General features: G+C 35.7%; 1 protein-coding gene across 1 annotated transcript in view; it reads left to right on the top strand.

The window, feature by feature from the left end:
- The window catches only part of LOC144360105 (sushi, von Willebrand factor type A, EGF and pentraxin domain-containing protein 1-like), a gene marked incomplete at its 3' end in the record, with an annotated part of 87,576 nt that overhangs the window by 26,893 nt on the left and 40,858 nt on the right, over positions 1 to 19,825 (top strand). Inside the window, exons 3-14 of the mRNA XM_085500710.1 lie at positions 1,413 to 1,562; positions 2,676 to 3,403; positions 3,501 to 3,855; positions 4,008 to 4,163; positions 4,866 to 5,099; positions 5,993 to 6,169; positions 7,032 to 7,248; positions 8,489 to 8,535; positions 8,776 to 9,027; positions 9,868 to 10,104; positions 12,138 to 12,354; positions 12,520 to 13,079. Coding sequence (XP_085356836.1) covers positions 1,413 to 1,562; positions 2,676 to 3,403; positions 3,501 to 3,855; positions 4,008 to 4,163; positions 4,866 to 5,099; positions 5,993 to 6,169; positions 7,032 to 7,248; positions 8,489 to 8,535; positions 8,776 to 9,027; positions 9,868 to 10,104; positions 12,138 to 12,354; positions 12,520 to 13,079 — 3,330 coding nt within the window. The remainder of the gene's footprint in view (positions 1 to 1,412; positions 1,563 to 2,675; positions 3,404 to 3,500; positions 3,856 to 4,007; positions 4,164 to 4,865; positions 5,100 to 5,992; positions 6,170 to 7,031; positions 7,249 to 8,488; positions 8,536 to 8,775; positions 9,028 to 9,867; positions 10,105 to 12,137; positions 12,355 to 12,519; positions 13,080 to 19,825) is intronic.

Consider the following 19,825-nt stretch of genomic DNA (forward strand, 5'->3'; position numbering starts at 1 on the left):
AAGGAAATGGTGGACAGTGTCTAAGTAAGTATTCATGGTGTCAAGGAAATGGTGGACAGTGTCTAAGTAAGTATTCATGGTGTCAAGGAAATGGTGGATGGTGTCTTAGTAAGTATTCATGGTGTCAAGGAAATGGTGGACGGTGTCTTAGTAAGTATTCATGGTGTCAAGGAAATGGTGGACGGTGTCTTAGTAAGTATTCATGGCATCAAGGAAATGGTGGACAGTGTCTAATTAAGTATTCATGGTGTCAAGGAAATGGTGGACAGTGTCTAAGTAAGTATTCATGGCGTCAAGGAAATGGTGGACAGTGTCTAAGTAAGTATTCATGGTGTCAAGGAAATGGTGGACGGTGTCTTAGTAAATATTCATGGCGTCAAGGAAATGGTGGACAGTGTCTAAGTAAGTATTCATGGTGTCAAGGAAATGGTGGACGGTGTCTTAGTAAGTATTCATGGCGTCAAGGAAATGGTGGACAGTGTCTAAGTAAGTATTCATGGTGTCAAGGAAATGGTGGACGGTGTCTTAGTAAGTATTCATGGCGTCAAGGAAATGGTGGACAGTGTCTAAGTAAGTATTCATGGTGTCAAGGAAATGGTGGACGGTGTCTAAGTAAGTATTCATGGCATCAAGGAAATGGTGGATGGTGTCTTAGTAAGTATTCATGGCAGCAAGGAAATGGTGGACAGTGTCTAAGTAAGTATTCATGGTGTCAAGGAAATGGTGGACAGTGTCTAAGTAAGTATTCATGGTGTCAAGGAAATGGTGGACGGTGTCTTAGTAAGTATTCATGGCGTCAAGGAAATGGTGGACAGTGTCTAAGTAAGTATTCATGGTGTCAAGGAAATGGTGGACGGTGTCTTAGTAAGTATTCATGGCGTCAAGGAAATGGTGGACAGTGTCTAAGTAAGTATTCATGGTGTCAAGGAAATGGTGGACGGTGTCTTAGTAAGTATTCATGGCGTCAAGGAAATGGTGGACAGTGTCTAAGTAAGTATTCATGGTGTCAAGGAAATGGTGGACGGTGTCTTAGTAAGTATTCATGGCGTCAAGGAAATGGTGGACAGTGTCTAAGTAAGTATTCATGGTGTCAAGGAAATGGTGGACGGTGTCTTAGTAAGTATTCATGGCGTCAAGGAAATGGTGGACAGTGTCTAAGTAAGTATTCATGGTGTCAAGGAAATGGTGGACGGTGTCTTAGTAAGTATTCATGGTGACTATTATTACAATTCTTTTTAATAGCTAAATGTTAAATGCTAATTTTCAACCTATTTATTCACCATGCAATATACCAACCTGTTTGGCCCCTTGGCGAAGTTACCAACCTGTTTAGCCTCAGAAATACCAATTAGAAATCACTACATATATCATTTGACAGTAGTGGATTAATATGATGTAAATGTTATTTTCAGAATGCCCTGTTGGTACATACAAAGCTTATAGATCACCATCACCATGTGAGCTTTGTCCAGATGGAAAGACAACATTGTCAGAAGGTGCAACGTCACTGGATGATTGTACTTGTCAACCAGGTTTTACTAAACATGATGATGAGTGTCAAAGTAAGTCATTCTCTACATTTGTGATAATTATTTTTACATCTTTCTACCAGAAACTATATATCTACACATTGAGTAATTGAAAACAATTTCTTTCCAACTTGGATATCATATTAAACAGTTTGAGATCTCAAGCAAGTTTGATTATTGTACATGTTACTATGTATATTTTTCAAGATATTCACTGAACGTTTTCTCCATCTTGTGGTTACAATAACAGTTTTTATTTGACCATCTTCAAAGTTGAAAATCTTATCAATCATAATGAAATTTTGGTGTAACTAGCAAGTGCAATATTCAAGATAGGAGGTGAAATTTATCCGAACCTATTCACTTGTATTATTCTATGGTGACATTGAGAATAATACAGTACATGTAGTTTCATTTGAGGAACAAGAATAATAATTTTTTAGCCTGTATTTTCTGTGTAAAATGCTTAGATAATTTAGTATTGCATTGTTTCAGGACTTTTTTACTCGTTTTCACAAAAAAAGATATTACATTAAATTATCCATCCATATATTTGTTATTTAATCATTGCAAAACTGTAGTGTATGTGTGTTCAATATTATTATGTGTAGACGCTAGATTGTCATGTTAACTGTGTCATCCACACACAAACCCAATACTAGTATCAACCAATATTTATTGTTGGAAAAATTTCCTATTCAAGATCTCCTTATACATCTGATATTAAAAACAATAGTGCCATATTGATAGTTCTCCATGTGGTTCCATACTGGTCCATTTTAATAGTTCTCCATATGGTTCCATACTGGTTCATGTTAATAGTTCTCCATATGGTTCCATACTGGACCATGTTGATAGTTCTCCATATGATTCCGTACTGAACCATGTTGATAGTTCTCCATATGGTTCCATACTGGACCATGTTAATAGTTCTCCATATGGTTCCGTACTGAACCATGTTAATAGTTCTCCATATGGTTCCATACTGGACCATGTTGATAGTTCTCCATATGGTTCCGTACTGAACCATGTTGATAGTTCTCCATATGATTCCGTACTGAACCATGTTGATAGTTCTCCATATGATTCCATACTGGACCATGTTGATAGTTTTCCATATGGTTCTAAACTGAACCATGTTGATAGTTCTCCATATGGTTCCATACTGGACAATGTTTATAGTTCTCCATATGATTCCATACTGGACCATGTTGATAGTTCCTCCACATGGTTCCATACTGGACCATGTTGATAGTTCTTCATATGGTTCAATACTGGACCATGTTAATAGTTCTCTATGTGGTTCCATACTGGACCATGTTGACAGTTCTCCATATGGTTCCATACTGGACCATGTTGATAGTTCTCCATATGGTTCCATACTGGACCATGTTGATAGTTCTCCATATGATTCCATACTGGACCATGTTGATAGTTCTCCATATGGTTCTATACTGGACCATGTTAATAGTTCTCTATGTGGTTCCATACTGGACCATGTTGATAGTTCTCCATATGATTCCATACTGGACCATATTGATAGTTCTCCATATGGTTCAATACTGGACCATGTTAATAGTTCTCCATATGATTCCATACTGGACCATGTTGATAGTTCTCCATATGGTTCAATACTGGACCATGTTAATAGTTCTCTATGTGATTCCATACTGGACCATGTTGATAGTTCTCCATATGGTTCCATACTGGACCATGTTGATAGTTCTCCATATGGTTCCATACTGGACCATGTTGATAGTTCTCCATATGATTCCGTACTGGACCATGTTGATAGTTCTCCATATGGTTCAATACTGGACCATGTTAATAGTTCTCCATATGGTTCTATACTTGACCATGTTGATAGTTCTATGGTTCCATACTGAACCATGTTAATAGTTTTCTATATGGTTCCATACTGGACCATGTTGATAGTTCTCCATATGGTTCTATACTGGACCATATTGATAGTTCCTCCACATGGTTCCATACTGGACCATGTTGATAGTTCTTAATATGGTTCCATACTGGACCATGTTGATAGTTCTCCATATGATTCCATACTGGACCATGTTGATAGTTCGTCCACATGGTTCCATACTGGACCATGTTGATAGTTCTTCATATGGTTCCATACTGGACCATGTTAATAGTTCTCCATATGGTTCTATACTGGACCATGTTGATAGTTCTCCATATGGTTCTATACTGGACCATGTTAATAGTTCTCTATGTGGTTCCATACTGGACCATGTTGATAGTTCTCCATATGGTTCTATACTGGACCATATTGATAGTTCCTCCACATGGTTCCATACTGGACCATGTTGATAGTTCTTCATATGGTTCCATACTGGACCATGTTGATAGTTTTCCATATGGTTCCATACTGGACCATGTTGATAGTTCTCCATATGATTCCATACTGGACCATGTTGATAGTTCTCCATATGGTTCTATACTGGACCATATTGATAGTTCCTCCACATGGTTCCATACTGGACCATGTTGATAGTTCTTCATATGGTTCCATACTGGACCATGTTGATAGTTTTCCATATGGTTCCATACTGGACCATGTTGATAGTTCTCCATATGTTTCCATACTGGACCATATTGATAGTTCTCCATATGGTTCAATACTGAATTTACTTGTGATTCTATTTGAAATCCATGCAAATTGAAAGACAAAGTACACTATCTAAATACAATTTTTTTTTTTTATTTTGCTATAATTTGTCTTTAATGATCCATTTGAGTTCTGTGATGCCATCATTTGAATAACTCACAAACACATGTAATCTACACAGAATCCTCCTTACTTGTCACATACCCTCTCCCGGTACATGGTTATATACACTATAGCACGTTGTGTATGTTGCTATAAGACCCATATCGAACATGACATGGTACAAGGACCACAGCCCTTTAAAAACTGATATTAGATTCAGCATTATTAAAAATTACTAAGCAAGGTAGTGTATCAATTATCTGGCTACTACCAAATATATAAAAATCAAACATTGGTAAGGCGTATACACTACCATATTTGACTCTATCTAAGCTTCAGATGATATAGGTTGTTATAGTGGCATGCTTAGTAACTTTCTAAGAATGTCTGAATCTAAAATCAAATTTTAACCTGTTTTTTTTACCCCTGATTTTATACCTTAAACATGTGTAGTAATTTTCATAGGTTCCCCACCAAAGACAAGTTCAATAAATCAGTGACCAATTGGAGATCATCTGTACAACGTACCATTTTATTATTCAGTTATGATTTTTTTTTGTTCATCTTAAATATATCTGAATATTTTAGTATTGTTTTCCTTTCAGAATCTGTATGTGATCCGTTACCAGACGTCATCCATGCTCATAGTTATCATGTCAATGGACTTATAATCTCTCAAGTAGATGACACTGGCATTAACTGTGCAAATACCGTACTCGATTCATGTCATTTCAAGTGTGACATAGGTTATCATTTGGTTTCTGGACTCACAGCAATGTTGTGTCTATTGCACGACAATGGTACTGTATACTGGCATGGAGAGTTACTAAACTGTCAGGGTAATTATCATCTCTTATCTTATGTGCAGTGGAACATCACAAATCACATTTTGTGTAGGCAGACCTCATACCATGAATAATGAACTTAAATTAGTTATAAATCATGTAATCTTCAAAACTCCAGAGGATTTCTTCACCAACTTCATACTTGACTTCATGATGGTCTTCTCAGATAACATACCAGGGTACTTTTCAATTTTTACGATACTTTAATACAACCTTGTTGTACAGTGAAAACACAGAATTTAATCACATATAATTGTACATATTATTGATGACATTCTTGTTAGAGAAATTGTCACATTCAATTATTATGTCATGTTCGAACATAACCCTTTTCTTTACAACAATGTAAAATGTGACAGACCCAGGAATCACATGACTGATATATATGATTATTTATATGATTAGAACTTGTTAGCACCATTGGCTGAATGTATGTATTTATGAGTGTTATGACACACACCAGACACACCTGCAACTATGTGCTGACATTTCAGACTGTGTCAGTACATACATTGTGTGGTAGTACATTGCCAATTATATAGGAATTCATACTTGTACATTTGTTAGTGTTAAATCAAGGAGACCGACATAGGATATGGTAGTGAGTTCACCTTGCATCAGAAAAACCTGAGCAATGGGACTTTAGTTAGCTGGTTTGCCTTGCATCAGGGAGACCTAGCTACAGTGGTTAGTGTTTTCACTCTGCATCAGGAAGGTTATGGGTTCAATTCCAGTCTGCCCTGCCTTTCAAACAATTGTATTAACTATAATTTTGGGAGTCGTAACAACAATTTTAGTGATTTCAATGTTTGCAAATTTTGCCTGGCATAAAACATGTTATAAAAAAAAAGTGATTTTTTAACTAGATTAGGTTGTTTTCTTTACAGCTAACACATGTGATCCTATAACCGATGTAGAATATGCTACAGTGGTGCATTCTGGGACAAATCTTGTTGGTGATACAGTGAATGTCACCTGTGATCCAGGATATAGATCATATGGAGATGATGTGAGAGAATGTACTAATAGTCGTATATGGACTGGCACACGGAAAATCTGCACAGGTTAGTACAGAAAATATTGTTTTAGTTTAAGTTCAGAGAATGGTTTGACTGGTTGTCACCCATTTAGGTTGTCCAGTCCAACTTCTAATAAAATTGCTGAAATGCAGCAATATTTCATATTTGGTGCATATGTTTATCTTTTAACCAATTCAGATTTCTAACAATATCTAGTATATTTGGCAAATACTTCTTGATTAACATCATTTTGAAAAACATATTTTTAGAATCTCCACCATGACTTATATTTTGAAAATGCCAGGTCTATTTTTCTTATAAAATGCTAATTTTGACTTTTTTTGGAAAACCACCAATTGGATTGCTTTAATAGATCATACAAATGTACATGTACTGTAAAACCATTTATTTTCACTGACATTTAATTTCACTATTTTGACGTTTTGAGCATACTAGTATTCACTGTGATTTGATTTCACAAATTTGTCAAGCAAACAATGAGTTCTATTGTTATTTTACATGTTCATGTAGATTTAATTTAGCGGATTTTACTTATCAGCGAAAATAGCGAAATTAAAATCAAGTGAATAATTAATACATTTACAGTATTAACTTTTAGTCCATCTGTCAATAATTATTTTTTTCAAGCAAATATTTGTGTCATTTTGGATAAAATATTTTAAACGACAGGGCTAACTAGTTGAAATTTAGACAATTTAAAAGTGCAAGCCTGATTCATGGATCCTTGTTAGTCCTATGGATGTCGAATTTATGTACAGTTAACAGATTCTAAGAAGTATTTCAGAATTTATTTCATAGATTTTGTGTCAAAAGCTTCTAATAGAACATTTATATAAGCAGCAAACAACATTAAAAATATGTTGTGTTTTTCTTTTTTAATTGATAGTTGTGCAGTGTCCAGCGCTACAATCTGTTACAGATGCTATGGTCACACCATCCAATTGCACATCGAGTAAACATAATTACGATACTAGATGTGAGTTTCGTTGTAATAATGGATTTGATATGGAAAATAAGCAATATAGAATAAAATATTGTGAAAATGATGACAAGTGGACTGACCATGATGACTATATCAGCTGTAAAGGTGAGTATAATGTCAGGTTTTGAAGTGTCATAGTGGTAGCAATATGTTCAATACTGCAATATACTGTTTACTTTGTTGCACCCTTAGAAATACACTGTTGATATGTAAATACACTGTTGATATGTAAATGAGCAAAAAAAAAGAAACTCATTCTGTTTATTAGTCCCATGTGGACATAGTCCCAAAACAGGCTTGACCTCTGTGTGTCTTAGACATACCGAGACTGATTCCATTCAAACTTCACACTTACGTCAAACATAATACTGTAAAGGGGGTAATTATTCACTGGGTTTTAATTTAGCTTATTTCGCTGACTGGAAAAATGCGCTAAATTAAAACACAGTGAATATGTAAAATTTAGCATAGAACACATTATCTAAATGACGAAACCGTGAATTTAAAACCCGCTGAATATGCCTGAAATGCTAAATCAGTGAAATTTAAACCCAGGGAAAATTAGTCATTTTACAGTATTAAACATATGCACATCAGTTTGTTTGACAAACTGAACTGGATCTCGGCTGTTTACAGATGGATTTTGTTCAAACTTGGTACACACATTAGACATTATGGGTTATTATGTGTGGAATATTCCACGGGATACCTTGATATGTGCGTTTAAAATACTTTATTATGAATAATATAGAACATTGAAAACTACAAAAAAATGGTTTAATTTTAAGTTTGTGATAGTTGAGACTGGCAATATGCAAATTAGTATGTTATTTGATGACTGATATGCAAATCACATAAGCCAAAATTCTGGATGCCAAGGTTTGATGTATTTGAAATATATGTTAACTTTATTCTTTGATGTTAATGTTAACATTTTCACCACCAAACTTTCTCAACCCAATTTTTCTGCACTTTTTTCTTATATTCTTCAATACTTCTGGAAATGAACCCTGATTTTTGAGCAAACAGACAAAATTTTAGTCAATTTTCAGTTTTTACTCAAAAAGGAAAGTGCAGACTATAAACAGGACTATTTTGTGAATTTGTGATAAAAAGAGGGTGGTGAACTGGTGGTGAAAAGGTTAAAATAAATTTGTGCTGTCTCATGAAATGGTGGTTTTTTTTTACTTTTAAAAGCTTTTTTCTGCATTTATTGGTTGTATTTTTGATGTTAACACTGTAAGCGAATGCACGTCTGCAAATATTTGAATATCAATAAAATGGAATGTTGGGTTAACCAATCACTGATCAGCATTTAATGTAGCAAACACCATTTGCGCACGCTTGTACAAAAATTGTAGGTTCTATGATTACAACTTCTCAGGTGATTTCCAGACAGTCAGGGAATGTAATAATAACAAAACCTTATGGCTTCCCCCTAATGTTTGTGGGTTACTTCCACTCAGTGTAGTGGCAGTGTAGCCATTGTGAAAATGCTCTATTATATATGGCTCACAATTCAAGAAAATTTTAGACCATCAAATATTTTTCATAACAGTAAAAATTCTAAAATCCCAACAAGTATTATGAATGTTTTCTGAAGTGTAACGTTCAATGCATTTGATAACATACTATTTGTCATTTCCAGATGTCGCAGACCCTGAAATCACATGCCCAGTAGATGTGTTGGACTATGTGGATGTAGGACAGAGCACCAGACTCATACACTGGAGTATTTTCAAACCAAATATATCTGATAACTCAGGCTACGTTACTTACAAAGAATTAACGAATTATGAAAATCCATTTTATTTTCCTTTGGGTATCAATACATTAACATATGAAGCAGAGGATTTAACAGGGAATACAGCGAGGTGTTCGTTCACAATTACAATTGAAGGTTGGTGTTACTGTTTACAGTATTAGGGGTTGACCATCAAAAATTTTGAGTATGAATGAAAGATTGGGAAAACCGGAATTTAGAAAAAATTTACAGTTCAAATTACAGGGAAAGAAATGGCCAGCATCATATCCCAGACAAATGTGGACTGATTTTGTTCATGTTTATACAAAGACAAGTCATAAAGGAAACATACATGTGATCAATTGTTTTTGTCTTAAAATCTTCCAAGTCTCAGATACACTTCACAGGTTTTTTTTCAAAAAAAAAAAAAATTTATTTTAGGAAAATGTTTTAAAACTTAGTATGATAGGTTACTATTGCACTTTGCTCTGTAATTTAATTTCAAAATGGCTGGTGACAATATTGGTTTATTTATGTGTCTTTATCCATTTCTTAGACACGTTTGATTGATTTTAATTCAAAGATGGTTTACATATAATTTTTATTCAACACGAAAATCTACTACAGAGAGTAATTTTATGGTTGTAAAACAAAAACAGAAATAACACTTCACGCAACTAATATCACAAATAGCACATTAAATACATATAATTATAGAATGAGGAAAAAACATTAGCTAGTGTTATTGTTTAGGACAAAGCAAAACTGAAGTACAGTTCACTCCACCAAAATCACGAATGAAACATTGAATAAATGTATCAGGGTAACTAAGAATTGAAGAAATATGGAATATATATATAGGTTGATAAACTTTATTTATCCAGTAATACATTGTACATCTTGATTTTAGATATTAATGATATTATTCATGCTCTATAAGGCTTTGTATTACTTTCAAAGATGGAGACTTTGACATTTATGATTTGTTTTTTTCAGCACGACCACCTGTTATTACATACTGTCCTGATAATTTTGAACAAAAGACTTCCAACTCACATGGTGCCATTGTGTATTGGCAAGATCCAGAATTCTATAGTTCAGCTGGTAATACCATCACCAATATAACATGCTCCCATAGTCCAGGGGATTTTTTTACAATAGCTACTCACAGTGTTACCTGTCATCCAGATGGACACCATGAAGTGGTATGCCAGTTTTCTATCACCGTATCAAGTGAGTTTATTTTCAACTCTCACATATAACCTCTTGTATTCTTCTCATATTTGTTTCCCTGGAATATTCACTAATAATCACATATAATACGACTATGCAAAGTATTTTATTGAAATTCAGGATCATAATAATTATAATTTGCGAAATGCATAAAGCGCGGTAGATATATGGGTCTCATATAAACAAAGATGGCGACTTTGACTGTTGCACAGATCAACGAGTACGAACTGAGACATTTCCAAGCTTTAATTAGGCAATTTTCATGTGATTGAAAGATATCGAAGGAGTCACCGTCGGTGATTTCTATTTGAAGAGCGCATTGGATTGTGGGAAAATCAATGTTTATCAACACAAATGTGGCACATGGTCTAGTGAAAGGGCTTGTGCATTTTTCATTACCTCAAGAAAAATATCATCTGGTAAATTACTCTTGAGATCACAATTTTCAAAAAGTTTTTTCATTTCACTTTTAAAGGATAGTTGTGCAGATACAAACAAAATCAAATTAATTGATCAGTTTATTATTTTGTGTTTTATAATGTGTGTATTGAGTTACAATGATGTTTGTAGCATCTGATATACACATGGTGTAATTTTTTAAGATGTTCATGTTATACATGAAAACACCACCAATTAAGACAGCTGGAAAATTTTTGGATGACATCAAAATATTTCACAGTATGTTCTTAGCTATTCGGCTAAAATCTATTGTATTGTTCAGGATTGCAACGCTACGAATGCTATTATTCTAGGTGATTTTAATGCAAATCTAGGATCGCTATTTGGGCGTGAACTTGAACATTTTTGCTCAGAAAATAATATATATGTTTCGGATATATGTTTCCTTGGTCGTTCCACTGTAAACTTTACATATTACAGCGAGGCTCATGGTAGTACTGGGTGGTTAGATCACTGCCTTAGTACACCCTCTGCTCCCAACGCAATTAAGAAAATACGTATTATGAATGATTTTATGTTGTCGGATCACTTTCCTCTCAGCGTTGAGATAGAGTGTGCGGGTCTGACACAATTTGAGCGCCAGCATCGATTTGGAAATTACCATAGAATTGTGCCGAAATGGTCTAATGTGACCCAACATCAAATTAGAAGGTACCAATCTAGGACTGCTCAGCTTCTGTGTACCATTAATACACCAAATAACGTACTGAGTTGTCGTGATCCTAATTGTAAAAATCAAGACCATATGATCACTCTTAACAGTTATTATGCTGACATTGTTCAATCATTGCGGATAGCGGCTGAGGATACTATACCAACTGTCAAACCTAAAAGACATCATGAAATTCCAGGATGGAATGATCAAGTTCGTGACTTTCATAACATTGCTAGGGATGCATTCATGGTATGGATAATTAATGGAAAGCCTTGTACTGGACCAATATATGAATTGATGCATAAAACGCAGGCAAAATTTAAGCTAATGATTCGAATCGCTTCTTCAGTTAGTAACAAATTGTCAAAACAAAAATCATGTGATATCTGCTGTGAATGCCGTGAATTACCACGAAGATATGATGGTCACCTGTAATGAAATCAAAGTAGCCATTAATAAATTGGAAAAGGGAAAATGTATTGGAAAAGACAGACTGTGCTCGGAACATATCATATTTGCGGATCAAATACTGTGTGTTCTACTAGCCTTGTGCTTTACTGCATTCTTTGTTCATGGACACCTGCCAGACTATTTTATGGATACAATGATTGTCTCAATTGTTAAAGATAAGACTAAAGATATCACAAGAGTGAATAACTATAGACCTGTTGCTATAGTAACCGTTTTATCAAAATTATTTGAGTTGTGCATTTTAAATCGAATTGAAAAATTTATCGAGACTAGTGATTTTCAGTTTGGGTTTAAACGCAAGCATTCAACAGAAATGTGTATCTTCGTAGTGAAGGAAATTGTTGACTTCTATAAAAGTCACAACTCGCCCGTGTGGTAAAAAAACAGTAAAAATCACAATTCACTCAAATCTATTGGATCAATAAAATATTGTTATATTTGTTAACAGCTTATGAATGTGATGTGCCACCTGCTCCATTGAATGGAAGTCTTACTTGTGATGTAGTTACAGGATTTCAGATACGCTGCTTTATTTCATGTGAGGCGTCAAGTGACTTCAGTATGGTGCCATCAAATCCTTATATGTGTAACTATTATGGTAATTGGTCTTGTTCTGACTATGAGACTGAAGAATTGTGTTTACCATGGCCAGATTGTTCAAGTAAGTACAGGAATACTGATAATGATGGGGTTAAAAAAGAAATTATACAGCCAAATTTAACATCACTATCTGCACTTTATTATCATTAGGTAACTTCTACTTTGCCCTGAAATGTCCAAATAAATCTGTATCCCTTAAATATCATAAAAACATTTATTTTTGCAGCAAGGTACTACAGTAGAACAGCTAGATTGGCATCAAGTGTGTATTACTATTATGGTGCTTGTGAAAGCAGCAAAGCAGAAATCAAAGAAAAATTCATTTCACAGTATCAGCATGAAAACCCAGGAAATTGTGATAATCAGTTTTATAACTGCACTATTGGGAATGTGACTGTTGAGTGCGGAGATTATACAACTAGTAGACGTAAGCGGACTGCAGAACCTGTCAGGATGATTCAAATAAAAGAGACTAGAAATAAAATGTTGAGCAACATTGGTGTGTCAAGACAGAAGAGAAGTGCTGCAAATGTGAAGATTTCATTTATTGTTATTGCTGAAATTACTGAAACAGAAACTATAACAAAAAACATCGAGAATGGTTTATACAATTCTTTAGATGCTGTGTATCTTCGACTTGAAGAGTTATATGATCAGTCAAATGGTTTTGAATTAAATATTGAAGGTACTGCAATCAACGTAGTATTTAACGACTTAGAGTGGGAAGGCTTGATACTCACTTGTGTTGCAGGCCAGGTTAAACGTGTTCTGATTGGTGAATCTAAATGCAGTGAGTATACACACTATTATAAATGATTTTGTCCTGCATCCATACATTGTTTGCTTGTAATAAATAGAACATTCGTCAAAATTCACGATAAAAGTGAATTATAAAACACAAAATCTAATATCAGATGGACACATACATTAAAAAAGAGCTACCGGTAAATCTTATTACAATACATAAATTACCATACTTTCCCAGTTGTAAGCCCAAGAGCCTCAACTTGTAAAATCTTGGAAGATAAGGGGCGTATACTTATCCAAATAAACAATTTTTGTTAACCATGTGACCGATTAGAGGGAATATTATGACTTTTTGGAATAAATAAAATTGCAATGAAAAAACAAAAATGTTCCTAAAAAAGTACACACATTTTATTATAATATAAAAAATCATATATATATCTCCAACATACCTCGACTAATTATGTTAGATTTCAAAAATACATCATGTCATAATTATACCCATATATTTTTTCTTGATCTAATTTAGGATGCCTGAATGGTGTCCATTTCAAAAGCAAAAATGCATTAAAATCAAGCATCTCTTACATTACGGAATTGATTCAAATCAGACTTAACACATTCTATGCATTATGTAATTGCTGACTGCATGGTTTCAGTTTTGTTTACTAATAATGCACAACTGTGTTATCTTGCTAACAGTGTTGTCTAATTTCATATGCTTTATAGGAATTAATTACTATGTAAGGCATCAACCACAGACAAAGAATTGACCTAGTATCTACAATGATTCACAATGCACTACGAACCCTATCAAATTTATTAGCTCCGCTGTCGACGAAGTCGAGCATAGCTTATAGTATTACTGATTGTCTGCTGGCGACCGCCGTCGTTGTCGTCGCCGTCATCAACTTTACATTTTCGACTTCTTCTTAAAAACCACAAACTGTATAGCTGTGAAACTTTCTAGGAAGGTACCTTGGGTGGTTCTCTCTCAGACTTGTTCATTTAGTGTGGATATCTTTATTTCTCTAATTTTTGGTCAAAATGCTATTTTCCACTTCTTCTTGAAAACCGCTAGCCCAAATGCTTTGTAACTTTGTATGTAGGAACCTTGGGTGGACCTCTCTGTTTTGTTCATTTCGTGATAATATCTTCATTTCTCTAATTTTGATGAATATTTTTGTCATTTTTACTAAAAAATTATATTTTCGACTTCTCCTTGAAAAATTCTAGTCTGATTGCTTTGATGTTGTATATGTAGGTACATCAGGTGGACCTCTGTCAGATTTGTTGATTTTGTGACGACATCTTCAATTCTCTATTTTTGATGTATATTTTTGTCATTTTTGGTAAAAAATTATATTTTTGAATTCTCCTTGAAAACTGCTTGTCCAATTTCTTTGATAATGTAAATGTAGGTACATGTATATCAGGTAGACCTCTGTCAGATTTGTCGATTTTGTGACAACATCTTCAATTCTCTAATTTTGATGAATATTTTTGTAATTTTTAGTCAATAATGTTATTTTCAACTTCTTGTTGAAAACCTCTAACCTAATTGCTTTGTAAATTTATTTGTAGGTACCTTGGATGGATCTCAGTCAGATTTGTTAATTTCATGACGATATCTTCAATTCTCTAATTTTAATGAATATTTTTGTCATTTTTGGTAAAAAATGTTATTTTTCTCTTGTTCTTGAAAACCTCTATCTAACCTGATTGCTTTATAACTTTATTTGTATCAAGAAAGTTGGTGTCTTGCGATATTAAAGAAGCTAGCATTAAGTTTAAATTGCTTCTTCGTTATTGCTTTCAGAGCATGCATCACAAACAGCGGAGCTATATCAGCCGACAGCCTGCTATTTTTTAAATCCTTGGCTTTAACTACTTCGTGCAACTACTGCATCAAAATTGACACTTCTGCAGGAGGTGCTGAGTGTGTAAGTCAAACCAAGTGTGTCTATGCAGCATCTACGCTGAAATATGGACTATATGCTAATATTATTGTTATTATGTGATGCATTATAAGGACATAATGACTGGTATTATTCAGGCAATAGCATACATCCATTTTCCCTTAGAATTTTGAGTTTTCCATCAATCAGTCTATTTCACATGGCCCATGTCTTGGGATTAGGATTTTAGGCCACTCAAAATTCCTTGGGAAGAAATTAACTTTTGCCCTCATGCCCTGTCAATGTGTGCCTTTGGTGTGCGTGCATTGCATTACATTTAAGAAATGATCATAGCATTCTTGGCTCGTTCTTGACAAGCCTTCCCTGTGAATAATGATATATTGTAACAGCATTTAATTATTCAATGTTTTTATATTTGCATGATAAGACAAATTTGCTAAATTAAATTTTTAAGAACATGTAAAATAACAATAGAACTCAATGTTTCCTTGCCAATTTTGTGAATTTAAACACAGTGAAATTGCTGAAATCATCAAAATAGTGAAATTAAATGCCAGTGAAAACAAATGGTGTTACAGTACTCACTACATTCATGCAATGTACCCTGTCCTCAGTTGTATCACCAAAACACATTAAAACAAAATAATGTATAATAACGTTACAAATTAAAATCCCTGCCCACTGTTCACATATACTTCAGATAGAAGAGAGGAGACACTGGCACCTTAACAATAGAACATGTCTTACATGCAACAGAAATGAAGTAAAAGAAGATCTCAGATATAATATAATATAATAATTTCATTTATTACACCATAATGAAAGTTAACAAATCATTTTAGGCTGTTATGTAATAAATTTAAAAGTTAAAGAAAATTAAGATAAATGTAGTTTAAAATGGCAAATTAGCCTGAGATAGTGTGGTGATATACAATTATGTATGATAAGTACATGTCTATGTGTCATGTTTCTTGAAACAAAGTTTTAAGTATTTAGTCACATGCTTGATTAATTTATGTTCTTTTGTATTAATAATAGTTTTGAATTTGTTTATATTGTTTTCTGATTGAAAAGTGGGGAGTACATTTGTGAATTCTGTATAAAGTATTTCTCTTTCAGTATTATAAAAATCACACTCTGTTACCAAATGTATTTCATCTTCAATTTCTGATGAAGTACATTTTTTATAGTATGATTATGAATATAATTTATAATCTGTGTTAATGCTCAATTATGACATGCATTGACCAAGCTGGCATCCGCCTTTCATATTTGACACCTCCCATGCCACATTGTGCTTCATGCAATATTTGCTCACCTTTCGTCCTTTAGTCGGATTTACATTAATTAACACCAGACTGTTCATTTGCTTATCTGTGCTCGCATCCTCTTCAAGCATCAGTTGGTTTTGCCGCACCATACGATACAAATCGTCTCAGCAGAATTCCTTGCTTACACATTTCAGTCATTCATTTTGTCACAAATACCACTCACGATATCCAGTTCCAACATGCCTCGAAGACGTGGAAGATCTAACACCGGCCGTGGCGGTCGCAAGTTTCAACAAAATCGACGTACTCCAGCTCGCTTCCAAAATGTTGAGACTATAGACGTAACTGACTCGACTCCGCAAGAATCGTCAGTTTGCAATGGAGATTCCACTGTACTAGTACAGTCAACAAACTCCCCCAGCGATGTCATCACAGTTAGCAGAAGCAAACTCGCAGATCTCGTTCGTAGCCTACAACAGCAAGGAAATTGTCAATCGCAGTCGAATAATATTTCACAACCGCCAGTTGCTCCACAACTCTCGACGAGCCTTGCCTCATCACGCAACCCAAGCCAAACAACGCAATCCCACCATAAATGCTTGAAACGTGAATTGTTCTCCCTCATTGGATGCCTCAGTTTCGCTTGTAAGTGCATACCAGCTGGCCACATCTTCCTGAGACGCATGATTGATATCAGCATGACAGCCACCAGACTTTCCCAAGTCATAACACTCACTGACAAATTCTGGCATAACGTTCAATGGTGGTGTGACTTCTTACCATCATGGAACGGCACAGCATCCCTCCTCAACCCAAACTGGCTACCGTCCCCAGAATTCGAACTGTTTACAGACGCCTTAGCAACACTTGGCTTCGGGGCATTCTACAAGGGTCATTGGTTCGCAAACACCTGGCCTTCATTCATCACAAATGACCCTTCATACTCTATTGCCTGGAAGGAACTTCTCCCAATTCTACTATCTTCCTTAATTTGGGGCCACTTGTGGTATGGTCATCATGGAGCTGTTCGTTGCGGCGCCTGCGTCTGCAACTCGATCCCCCTTCCACTTTTGCCAAAACCTTGTGTCTTGTGTCATTTTTTGATTCTTTTTTCTGCTGGTATTTTTGGCCTTTTATGTCTGTTTAGATATGAGAATGAAATAAAGGCATTGTTTATTAAAGAAACCATGCAGAATGCCCAGACAGACTATGATAAACAATAACCTTACTAAAAAACAGAAATAATATGCTAATCAGAGAAATCTGTTAATTAATTGATAACTGCAAACAAAGGGAGAACAATATCGAATTATCTATTAAATTCACTACGTTCAATTACCCACTATAGACTCCGGTCAGTCAAAATGACTATTTTGAACTGTTACAATTACATCACAAAATGTGTAAGTACCTACTACAAGTAAACTGTAAAGCCAAAAACTTGGCATGTTTACTTGAACTGGGAAGATATCCACTTATCATCTCAAGCATCAAACGTATGATTAATTACTGGCTGAAAATAAAACATATGGATGAAAACACTCTGATCTCTGAGGCCTACAAACTTGGCACCAATTTGGACAAAGAAAACGTCAGTAATTGGACCACAGGCAAAAAATTACTGAACCTTTTAGAAATTAGTGATGTTTGCGAAAAAACCAGTATTATCCCATTAGCTACAAAAAAACTTAAAAAATATGTTTGAGAAACACTGCACAGAAACAATGCATAATGACAATAATGGCACTAATCACAAAAATAAACTTCGTACCTACAGACAGCTGAAAACTGATTTTGCACTTGAAAAATACCTTGAAATTATTAAAAACCCCATCCACAGATCATCTATGACTAAACTGAGGATAAGTGCCCACATACTTCAGATTGAAGTTGGACGATATCACAACATAGATATCTTAAATAGAACATGCCCTGTCTGTGACTCCAATGAAATTGAAGATGAAGAACACTTCCTCAATTGTAACCTGTACAAATTTGAAAGAGATGCTTTGTTTGAAAACGTAAACTTATCCAGTAATCTGAAAGCACTTCTCAAAAACAAAAATTCTGAAACCGTCCAAGCAATTGCCAAGTTTATCAGCGACTGTTTCACTAAAAGAGAGAATTTCATGAAAAGCAATTTACCAGCTGCCTCAAAATAACACCAAAAAATATTTATATAATAATATTTTCACAGTATTACTATTTATTTCTTTTTTATTATTATTATTATTATTACTTATGTATTTTATTGTTCCTTATATCCTTATTTAATTCTAATCTAGATCCCGGAAGGGATACGATATCAATGAAGGTTGTTATTATTATTATTAGTACCAAATCTACAGGTGGCGGGTGTCCAGTTCTGGACCTAGGCAGACTGAATCAGTATGTGCTCCTCAATCGGTCCCACATGGAGACACCATTCAGGGTTCTTTTCTCCATCCATCGTTTCGACTGGCTAGCCCCGCTAGACTAAAGCAGGGCCAATCTGCACATACCGATGCACCCACCGAGTTTCCATCTCCTTCGATTCTCCCAGCTGGGCCAAGTATTCGAATTTCGGGTTCCTCTTGTATGGGTTATGCACAATGCCCTACCTGTTCACCAGAGTGATGAAACAGGTAGTGCTGCTGCTTCACCAAATGTCGGTACACCTCAATCCGTACCTAGACGACTGGTTATTACACAACCCGGACAAGAGGTTACTAGCCAAACACGTCAGGCTAACACAGGATTTACTTCACCAGTTGGGCTCTTTAGTAAATCAACAAGTCCCATCTCGATCCAACGCGCAGTTGATGTTCCTGGCTATGGAGTTTGACACAGAGGTAAGCTTGGTATCGCTATTTCAACACCGAGCTCTCCTATGGGAACTAGATAGACTGGTTTTGATCTCGGACCAAGTGAAGGAAGCCCTGCCCTGGTGGTCGTCACTGGCCAACCTCGGACAGGGACCCCCTTGGACTCATTCGCCGCAGGTATGACTCCCCCCCCAAGGTTGGAGAGTGCATCTATTGGACGAACAAGCCCAAGGATAATGCCCCGCATCAGTTTCGGGACTACCATATCAACCGGCTCGAACTGAAAGCAGTGCACTCAGCACTACCACGCTTTCTATGCGTAGTTCTAGACCACAGAGTCTTGCTCCGCACAGGCAACGCAGCGGTGGTCTTTTTCAAGAAGGAGGGGGGACGTGTTCCCCTCCGTTGTCAGTCCTAGCAGAGCAAATCCTCCTTTGGTGCCTGGAATACAATGTGGAGCTAATTGCACACCACCTTCCAGGTGTGAAGAACAGTCTGGCAGACACCCTTTCAGGGTGGCTCTGTCTCCAGAACACGGAGTGGCTGATACCCCAGTGGTTAGCTTCCAGGCTGTTTCGGCTGTGGGACGGTCCAAGGATAGACCGGTTTGCCGCACCCCGGAACTCCAAGCTTCTGATGTACGTAACACTCCTGCCGACTCCAGAAGCCTGGGCCAGGGTCGCTTTGCTAACCCTGTGGACCCACTTAGTTGTGTGTGCCTTTCCTCCCTTTCCGCTAGTTCACCGGGCACCGGAGAAAACTTTGACAGGTGCTGGGACTTGTCGGTTGTGTTGT

The sequence above is a fragment of the Saccoglossus kowalevskii genome, chromosome 6 (genome assembly GCF_978046115.1).
Source record: "Saccoglossus kowalevskii chromosome 6, keSacKowa6.1, whole genome shotgun sequence".
NCBI classification, from domain to species: Eukaryota; Metazoa; Hemichordata; class Enteropneusta; family Harrimaniidae; genus Saccoglossus; species Saccoglossus kowalevskii.